This window comes from Hemicordylus capensis, chromosome 6 (genome assembly GCF_027244095.1).
Source record: "Hemicordylus capensis ecotype Gifberg chromosome 6, rHemCap1.1.pri, whole genome shotgun sequence".
Taxonomy (NCBI): domain Eukaryota; kingdom Metazoa; phylum Chordata; class Lepidosauria; order Squamata; family Cordylidae; genus Hemicordylus; species Hemicordylus capensis.
Genome location: NC_069662.1, coordinates 120,779,232 through 120,789,131, shown reverse-complemented (window position 1 = coordinate 120,789,131; position 9,900 = coordinate 120,779,232). Strand labels below are relative to the sequence as shown.

The following is a 9,900-nucleotide window of genomic DNA, read 5'->3' as shown; positions in this document are numbered from 1 at the left end:
CCTATCTCTTTTCATGGCTGAGGATCGCACTGAGATAGATCCAGAAGGGAAATCCATACCTACAAATCATCTCAATACCTTGAGGGCCAACGTACCCCCTGTCCGGAATAACATTACATTGCTACCCCGTCCTTCCACCAAGGGGCTAAGGGTGACACACATGGTACTCCCCCCCCCTTTATTCTCACAACAACCCTGTGATGTAGGTTATGCTGAGAGACAGTGATAGACCCAAGGTCAACCAATGCCTTTAATCGCTGAGCAGGCATTTGAATCCCCAGTCCTAGTCCAAACCTCTTAACTACTATGCCACAATGGCTCTAAAAGGGAGAAAAACTACTACTACAAATACTTATATACTGATGTTCAACAAATGTCCTCAAAGTGGTTTACACTGAAAAATAAATTAGATGGCTCCCTGTCCCCAAAGGGTACATAATATAACAAAAACATAACACAAACATAAGGAAGACACCTGCAACAGCACTGGAGGGATGCCGTGTTGGGGCTGTGTAGGACCAGTTGCTCTCCCTGCCTGCTAAATATAAGAGAATCACCCCTGAAAGGTGCCTCTTTGATCAGTTAGGGGACAAACTGATGAACGTTCAAGGCCACCAGTAGATGGATAATTCACAAGGAAGTTTGTGCCTGGCCGCTGGGAGGAAACAGGCAAGTATGGCTTTGGAAAGAAGAGGCGGGGTGAAAAACCAGGCTGGCTGCGCTAGAATGGTGCTGTTTTTGAAACCCCAGGATACGGCATGTTTCTTGGCTAGGTCTGATGGTCACAGCTGCTCCATCTGCCCTCAGCAGCCTCTTCCTACACCGCTTCACGCACCCCTTTGCCCTCCGAGCCACCTAAAGAAGAGGTATACCTGAAGAGAAATGCAGCAGCTCAGGAAGCAACTAGGCCGGTACTTCTAGCCCCAGAACTGTAGCTCTTTTTCTCCCCCGCTGTTTTTCACACACACACACCCCAGTACTGTTGCTCTTTTTCACCGGTTCCCGTTTTAATAAATCCTGTCTCTCGATGCGATCCATGACTTAAATTAAACAGACGGCCAGCCTTTGACTTTAGCAGAAGTATGGATTGTCCACTAGCGACTGATGAGTGAGTCCACAGAGCTTAATTCGGAGTTTTAACTCAGCCCTTCCTTCTTTCTTTCTATGGCCAAAGAGACTGGGAAAGGGATATTAGAAAGCAAGCAAACTAAACTAGCCCTTCTAAAGCCCGGGCGAATAGTAGAATTCGAATTTAAACTGCTTTGCATACGATCCTAAACAGGCTTACCGGGAGCAAATCCAACTGGAATTATATTTCTCAAGGCTACAATCCGAAACGTGTTCTGTACTAGGAAGTGAAGTCCAGGACTCGGTGGGTCTTACCTCCTAAGAAACACGTTTAGGATCAGGTTGCGTGTATGCTTAGGATTGCAGCTTTACATACCTAGCCTCACTGTAGTCAGTTGGACCAAACAGGCTGATTTCCTAGCACTTCAGTAAAGCAGGCTTGTGGAGGGCCTGGCCGGCTCGCAACTGTGCTGAGAAGCAAGAAGTTTTAAAAACAAAAACAAAAACAAAAAAACCACCAGTCATTTCTCCAGAGCCGGAATAGCTGCGCGAATCCACAGAAAAGCCGCGCAAGGAAATCTGAGGAACACCTGCGGCACATGATGCCGCAGACGTCCCTTACAAGCTTCTCCGTGGCTTTACAACAGGCGGCTTCCAGTCTGTCTCCCGTTGAAACCTCTGACAACTTTCCCCAAAAGGAGCCTTACTGGCTGCGATCCTCATTTATTAAAATCGAGTGGGATTAAAATCAAGCCTCTCATTGCCTTGAACAAGAACAGGACACACAAGAGCACTGCGGAGAAGAGCAACTGAAAGGGTCAAAGAGCAGGCGAGGGAGGGCAAGTCTCATTGAAAGGCACTTGGAAGGGAAGCTGATGGAGACCAGGCTGACCCCGTGGTCAAGTTCTCCCCTGAGCTGGGAGAGGCAGGGTGGGAGCATCAGACACAAACCTGAACCTTGCCCACTGTGGAACAAACAAAACCCTCGCACTTCCGACTTGAGCCGCAGCCACAGTAGCCAAACCAACTCCTCGCTTTCTTTGCCCGGGTGGGGCGGGGGGAGGTAACTCCAAAGATTAACTTTCTGCTAACTCGCTCGCTAAAAACATCAGAGAATATCTCGACAGTAGTCCTGACCAAAAATCACAGAAACACGCACACATATACACAAAGAGAGGCGGCTACCACCTGCTCAAGCTGTTAAAACAAAAAAACCAAAAACCGTTTGCGGTTATTGGGACTATCTTTTTACCATGAAACTGTAAACCGAGGGAGCGTAACCCTTACAACAGGTAAGGCGCATTAAATCAATGTAACTTTCTGTTTCACACTTCTGCACTAGAAGAAGAAATATGGTAGGTTGCGGGAGTGGGGGGGGAGGGAGGGAGAGAAAGAGAGAGAAGAACAAACCGTTTGGTTTGGTTTTTGGTTTTTGCAGTCCTTCAGCATTACCTAAACATATGGGGGAGGGCTGAATGGATGGGGGAGGGCGTTGTTCCTATTTCATAAGAGGGTTCAGGAGTTTGGCAGCTCTCCGCTCAACCTGTTCTCAGGGCATCATTGCAGTTTTGCCCAGAATGCTCGTGTCACTTTCACATACCGACCGAACTACAACCAGGGTCTAAACTTCCAGTTTCTCAAACGCAGATTCGAACCTAGGAGATACCCGGAAAGATCACTTGCCCAAACCATCAGGATTTGGGAGGAAACTGAGGATGGGGGAGAGACAGAAAAATAAAGTACCTTTCCTCCAGACCTAAGCCGTTGGTGCTTCCCACCGCTTGTTTCTATTTCTTTTCTACTAGGCTTGGCGAGAGAAACTAGGGCTAATGCGAAAAGGGGTTGGTTTGGAACTAAAACCGCATACTTCTTGGGAGATGGCATAGGAATTAATTGACTTCCTCCCGAGAAACCGTGTTTGGGTTCAGGCTCTTAGTCTCCTGGATTTCAACAGAAGATGCTTCTCTTCCTAGAGTGCCTGGGATCGGGGTACCTCCTCTGACAATCATGGACAATAGCCAAGAGATATATCAACAGTTAGTCCTCCTGCTCAACTTTAGACTTGGACAGATAAAGCACGCCTCTTAGAGAAAAGGAAGCCTCCTATTGTCAGAACAGTTAATTTTCCACTCATAGCCTCTAGCTCATTTCCTGCCCAACGTTCTGATCCTAAGCTCCTTTACATAGAAAGTGGGTTCCACTGGACTCAATGGGGCTTGTTGCTTCTTCATTATGACTGTGGTGTCCGCGGGCTCGTAAGGAGAGCCAATGGTTAGTCGATATAGATTTAACATCTAACTAACTTCTAACTTAACGGCGATGGAGAGAGAGAGACTTTAACTCTGTTGTTGCTTTCATTTTCCTTTACAAGAAAACACAAGATGGATCGGCCTCATTAAGAGGGAAACAAAATACTTAGAGCCAGATGCTCGTGTCATTTGAAGTCTCGACAATATTTTCCGAATTGCAAATGTGCTTTTGAGTTAGACCTGGTGATGAGCGATAGAAGTTAATACGATCTTGGTATACTGTACTGTACAGAAGAGCACATCCTTAAAAAATATCATTTGAATACAAAAAGGCCCGTTCTCCTTTTGCACGTCTTAAATACAGTCATCAGCCATTATTCTCCTTTCCGACAATGGCTATATTTTTCTCCCTTGACACGGCCTCATCTAGACAATTTCCCATACCCTCGACTAAACGGGTTTACTTCAAAGTCAGCCCCACTGGTATTAATGAGACTTGTTTCCCATCTCTAAACATATTTGCCTGTCCACTGCCTTCAACATAAGGTCCTAGGAGTTTTGGCCGGCAGGGTGGGATGTTCACAAGGGAGATACCAGTCAGAGAGAAGAACTGCAAAGTAAATGTAGAGATGCCACCTTTTTATCTTTAGAAATAAATTAACTAACCTAACAACGGATATTGTATCTGGTGTTTATTAATACCATTTAAAATCTTACAGATAAAAATCAATTACATATCATGCATTTAAAATGCAAATTTAAAGTGTTCCAGCGAAAGGCTTTTTTCATTTCAATGTGAAATATCCAAAATTATTTCAACATTACAATGAGACTATTAGTTTGCAGTGCTTGCAAACTGTTAATGTAGTATCAGGAGTGTTTTAGTAACATTCACCATTTTTATTTTCAGGAAATACACATAGGCCATCATTAGTCAGTTTCACTTGGACAGTTTATTTAATACATGGGTCTGGGTGAGCCCACTGTTTAGAAATATAGGAGAACTCTCACTTAAACTATACCTGAACTGCCAGCAAATGCAAATAAGTACATGCTCCATTAAATTAAATGTCATTCAACATTGATCAAATATTGTTTGCTTAATTACAATCTTATACCTATCTAAATTAATATTCAAGCAAAAACTATATCCCGAAGTGCAATTTGCTGTACACTTCAAGGAACAAGTTAAAAATGCAGTTAATTAGGCCTGCAACAATAACGCTTTAATATTTTCTCGTGACCAAAAAGAAAAAAAAATAGAAGGGAAAAAAAAGCTCAAGTGTACTTCAATATATTTTCAATATTTACTGGAAGTAATGTACAAGAAAAATACTATACAAAATCGTCTCCTGGACAACTGCATCTCACACCGATACATTGGTGGAGTTATATTTTAATTGTTAGCTATTTTTACAACGATTTCCGTTGTACAAACCATTAGGTTCAGAAGTATTTTACAAATATTTGTCCCTATATTTCCCCCCCTCTTTCTTTCTCTCTTTTTTGGCATTCAAACTACAGACTCGCTGAAAAACAAGGGTGATGTTCTTACTTCCTGAAATCAGAAAAACAACGCTACAAATTATGATTTTAATCCTGGCTTTTCCAGAGTACCGCATGAATATAGTTGCTGTAACTCTGCAGTGGGCTAATAATGCCCTGATACAATTTTGAAACAGAGGAGAAACTTGAAAACTAGGTGTTTTTTGAGAAGAAAATAACCGGAATCGATCTGAAATCAAACACATTGTGGGCACGAGTTAGGCACCACAGCTTTTAAGTTCCATTGACTACAGTAGTGGGACGTTAAGCATGAAATCAATGAAACTTCAGAGTGCTTAACTTTGGCTGGGTCAGGCTGAGACTTTCCAAGAACAAATATAAATATGTGTTTGGAGACGGGGCATCCCACAGTAAATAAACTTCCACACACACACCCCAAGTCTTTTTTAAGACGAAAGTTTTAGCGTGATTTAGGTTGCGATCAATTAAGACTGAGAACTTGAATTTAACTGATTTATAGCCCAATCCATAATTCACTTAAACTAGGAGGATTTACACCGATATAGTCCAATTGAATGAGACGTGTGCAGACTAATTCTATGCATGCTTGTTCAGAGGCAAGAGTCACTATGTTCGATGGATCTTACTCCCAAGTAAATGTGCATAGGATTGCAACCTAAAACAATTGAACTCAGCATGGTTTAATTCTGAGTTAACATTAATAAGATGAGTTGTAAAGTGGAGATCCTGGGACGGAGATTCTATTGAAATCGACGCCAGCTACTTTAAAATAAATGTTTTTGGATCGGGTGTCGATCTGCTGAAATTTAGGATTTTCTAATTTGGCTGTAAGTCTTTTAGACTTCAAAGAGAATGACAAACGCACACACTTATTTAGAAGTAAATTTGACTGAATGTAAAATCCCCACCCCTCGGGCATTAGGCGAGGATCACAGTCTAAATTGCCTTGGGCTATCCTACTAACACCCTTTACTTGAAAGTGCTATTAAAAATATACCCACTTTATTCTAATTAAATGTGTCAAATCGGAATACTACGTGATTTGCAAATGGGACTGTTAGCGATCACACCTACCACACACACACCCGCGAACACACAAATGCTTCAGGTTTAACCCTTTTACTCCAGAGTAATCCCACCAACTTCACTACAGGAAGTGTTTTCAGGACTGCAGTTTCAAAGCAAAGATGAACAGAAGTTTAAAACGTGGAGTGTTCCTTTGAGATCAAAAACTTTCCCCCAATCTTTTATTCAAAGTGCTTTCAGCGGGAAATCATGGACGCTTTTCCCCCATTCAAGAAATCAGGAAAACTCTCTCACTTCCTGTTGCCCTTGGCTCTGTAGTTTATCCAGATTTGGATCCAACCCCATTCTCCTTTCTCTCTCTCTCTCTCTTTCTCTCTCTCTCCTCTAACCCTCCCTCCAGCAGGGCGAGAGAGCCCCTTGCCTCTTCCTCTCTAGCGTGGAAGTCAGTGGGGCTACTCTGGAGCAGCTGCTTTGCGAACCAAAACTTCCTCGGAGAGTTCCTCCTTCTTGCCCGCGCGTGGCCAGGAAGGCAGCGCGCGGGTGGTGCAGGACCGGCGGCCAGGAATAGGGCAGGAGCTGAAACTGCAGTAGGGAAGGGCCCTGTGAGCAGGAGCGCGCGAGTCCCTGCGATGGTGGATCAATGCGCTTTACTTACATGTCCAGATCCCTTTTTACAAAGTTGCTCGCACACAGGCGGGAGGATTCAATTCGGGCGGGAAAAGCAAAAAGAAAAGCAAGGAAAAGGGGGGCAGGGGGGCACCGAAACAAGAAAAAGGAGTCCCTCTGCAGCAGCGCTGGCAGAGCCCGGCAGCAGCTTTCACTCCAAGCCATTCCTGTGCCCGGGCTCGGAAGCTTGGAGCAGCTCCGGGGAGTGGCAAGGCGGGCTGCCGGGCGCGCTGTGCTCGCTGTCGGTGTCGCTGCCCTTCTTGCCGCTTCCCGAGCTGCCGCCGCCGCCTCCGCCGCCGCCGCCAGCGCCTCCTCCGCTGTGGGTCTTGACGTGTTTACTGAGGTGGTCGCTGCGCATGAAGCGCTTGTTGCAGACCGGGCAGGCGAAGCGCTTCTCGCCCGTGTGCGTGCGCAGGTGGCGCTGCAGCTCGTCCGAGCGGGTGAAGCGCTTGCCGCAGAAGAGCCAGTTGCACACGAAGGGCCGCTCGCCCGTGTGCCAGCGCAGGTGCGCCTTGAGGTGCGACGTCTTGCCGTAGACCTTGCCGCACCCGGGGATGTGGCAGCTGTGCAGGCCTTTGCGCCTCAGGCTGGCGCCCGCCGGCCCCAACCGCTCGGCCTCCTGGCAATTGGGGCAGTCGCAAGTGGCGCGGCCCGAGTACCTCCGGGCCGACGAGCGCGGGGAGCCGCCTAGCGGCGCGGAGGGCCCCGCGCCCAGCATGGAGCCGCCTGCGCCCGCCGTCAGCGGCGAGGGCGCCGAGTCCGGATAGGAGCCCGGCAGCACGGGCTTAAATCCGTCCATGAGGTGCTGCCCGGCGGGGCTGAGGAGGTGCGAAGAGGCAGCGCCGCTGCTGAAGGCCGAATGGCCCGCCAGGCCCGAGTAATCCGAGTTGTAGGCGCCCAGCGGCGAGTGCAAGGAGCCCGCCTGGAGCCCGCTGGCGGCGGCGGCGGCAGCGGCCGGGTGGACGCCGTTGGGGTTCTGCACGTCGAGCCAGCCGGCGCCCACGTCCCACCAGCTGGAGGCGCCCGCGTCGCCTGGGTGCGAGGGCTTGAACCACGACTCGTAGGGGTGCGCCATGCCCACGCGCGGGTAGATGCCCTGCAGGCCGTCCACCGACGTGTGCACCTTGGAGATGAAGACCGGCTGGTGGGCAGCGGCTTCCTGGGGGCCCCCGCCGCCGCCGCCCCCTCCGCCGCCGCCGCCCGACGGCCCGGGAGCCTGGAAGACCGAGTAGTCGTTGGCGAAGGGCGAGCCGGCAGCGGCGCCGCTGGACGTGAGCGAGAAGGCGCTGGAGCCCGGCGAGCCGCCACAGCTGAACGAGTCCGACACCAGGGCGGCCGCGGCTGCAGCCGCTGCCGCCGCCGCCGCCGCATGAGCGGAAGAGCCGTTGCGGGCCGAGGCCGAGACGCCGACGCCGGCCAGGCTGGAGCCCACCACGTTGCAGCTGCTGGACGAGGAGGAGCGTTTCCAAGGGTGGAAGCCTTTGCCGAAGGACGACGCGCTGTCCGACAGGGCCGAGGGCGACGGGCTGGGACTGCCGATCTTGTTGCAGGTGGCGGCGAGCATGGCCAAAGGAGTGGAGCCTAAGCGCGGTTCTTCCTGCAGCGAGAGAGGAGAAGGGCCGGGAAAGCGCCTGTCAGCCTCGGCCGGAGAGGGTCCCCGCCACCACCACCACCAGGTGCCCTGGCTACTCTCACCCGCCGAGGGGGAAAGAAAGGTGGGCTAGCAGGAACCTCCCTCGGCTCACGCGGGGATCGACGGGCTGCCTTAACAACACCTCCTCTTGGCTCCCTGGAGGACGTTTAGCCACTGGCTCCCTGCTCAGACACCCAGAGGGGCTTCCTTTCCACAAACAGAGTCCCAATCCAGAGGCACGCCAAGAAGCCTTAAACTGAACGTCAGCCTGTGGAGACATTGCGGGCTCTACTGGCGACCACCGAGCCCCATTCCAGAGCGCCCCGGTGTCTACCGTAGATGCCCTCCTTTTCCAGCAGAAACTAGGAGCAGGACCGTTTCACTCAGCCAACACAGACATAATCTAGATTCAGAATTTGTACGATCTCCTGTCTGAACTCTCTCTCTCTCTCTTTTTGTTTCCCACCCACCGCCCCCCAAAAACCTCCCTGTTCACACATCAAAGAAACAGACAGAGAGAAATGTTCGACATACCTGCAGGAAATGACGGGCTCAGAGAAATGTTAAAGGAGGGGAAATCAACAACAACAAGCTGTAGCAAATTTTAAAAAAAATCTCACAGGGAAAGAGAAGACCGAGAGAGGCAGCTGCTTTTTCCCTCCGAGCAGCTAAGAGAGAGGCCAGTTCTCCAGGGATACAGGAATAGCTCAGCCCAAGCTCTGGAGGCTGTTCCTACTAATGCCCTTAAAACCTTTTCCTGCACGCTGACAAAAAAAAGTGACTGCCCTCTTCCCCCCTCCCCTTTCCCCTCTTTTCTTTTCTCTCAAGCTCACTTGGACTTAAAGAGAGAAAGGCAAAAATGAAAGCCTCAATAGAGGAGAGTGATAGCCCCCGGTCAAGAGAGGGGCTACTTTAACCCTTCTCCGATCGCCAATAAAAAGGACCCAATTAAAACAGCAAGAGGGGGGGAAATCCTCAGACTCACCCCTAGAAGTGAAGTTGCCATCCCACAAAGTGCCCTCCTCTCAGAGGATCTTTTTTATATTGATAAATCAGAGGCAGTGTTTTTTTAGAGGTGTGCAATACAATGATCAGTTCCGCCCATTCCACCACAATTGTAGCTCCCTCTCTGGCTTTGAAGTGCCGCTGAGCCCGCGCCAGCCAATCTACAGCGCCGTCGACCGCTCAGCTACGTTACTGCGTGAGGTCATCAGCAGCACCAAGCGCCTTCCGCCGCCGCCGCGGCAGCAGCGCTCAGAAAAGAAAGACACACAGCAGCAGCGAGAGCGAGAGGCTGCAAACAGAAAGATGCATTGCAAATGCAAGGGAGGGTGGGCGCACACGACACAGGCGCTTCCTTCAGCGTCGCTCTTCCTATTTCAGCCTTCCGTGTTCAGCTCTCTGACTGGCTTCCTGGATGTCCCTCAGTTGGTTGCTTGGGAGAGCATTTTCATACCCCGAGGGGCTCTCTTAGCTTTCGCCTTAGAAAAATGCACAAACATCTGACCACGCGCGTGTGTGTGTGTGCTGGGCATGCGTGTCCTAGGAGTTGTGAATTTAGTTTCCTCGTCGATTGCTTTAGACTTCTCCCCCGCAGCCACCCCCACTTTCCGAATAAGTAATTTGGGTGGGTTCGGAAAACCCCGCTTTTGTCCAGGGAGGAAACATTCCTCGCCATCCACCCACCCCCGGTTATGTAAAGCAATAATGTTGTGTAAAAAGGAAAAGGAG

General features: G+C 49.6%; 1 protein-coding gene across 2 annotated transcripts; it reads right to left on the bottom strand.

Moving 5' to 3' along the window:
* Window positions 1–3,994: 3,994 nt before the first annotated feature.
* Window positions 3,995–9,663, bottom strand: SP8 (Sp8 transcription factor). 2 transcript variants are annotated; one of them, XM_053258890.1, is made up of 2 exons: window positions 8,704–9,663; window positions 3,995–8,133 (listed from the first exon to the last, which is right to left on the bottom strand). In XM_053258890.1, exon 2 carries the CDS (start codon window positions 8,098–8,100, stop codon window positions 6,688–6,690), a length of 1,413 nt encoding a protein of 470 aa, XP_053114865.1. In that variant the 5' UTR covers window positions 8,101–8,133; window positions 8,704–9,663; the 3' UTR covers window positions 3,995–6,687. The 2 variants fall into 2 exon arrangements, with proteins under 2 accessions (XP_053114865.1, XP_053114864.1); XM_053258889.1 differs by having other exon boundaries at window positions 9,155–9,663.
* Window positions 9,664–9,900: the final 237 nt, after the last annotated feature.

Bases quoted from the DNA above. Each gene is read 5' to 3' on its own strand.
- SP8 (XM_053258889.1), bottom strand. From the start codon at position 9,175: ATGGCAACTTCACTTCTAGGG. The intron at 8,134-9,154 runs GTGAGTCTGAGG...CTCTCGCTGCAG, and splicing joins TGGCAACTTCACTTCTAGGG to GAAGAACCGCGCTTAGGCTC.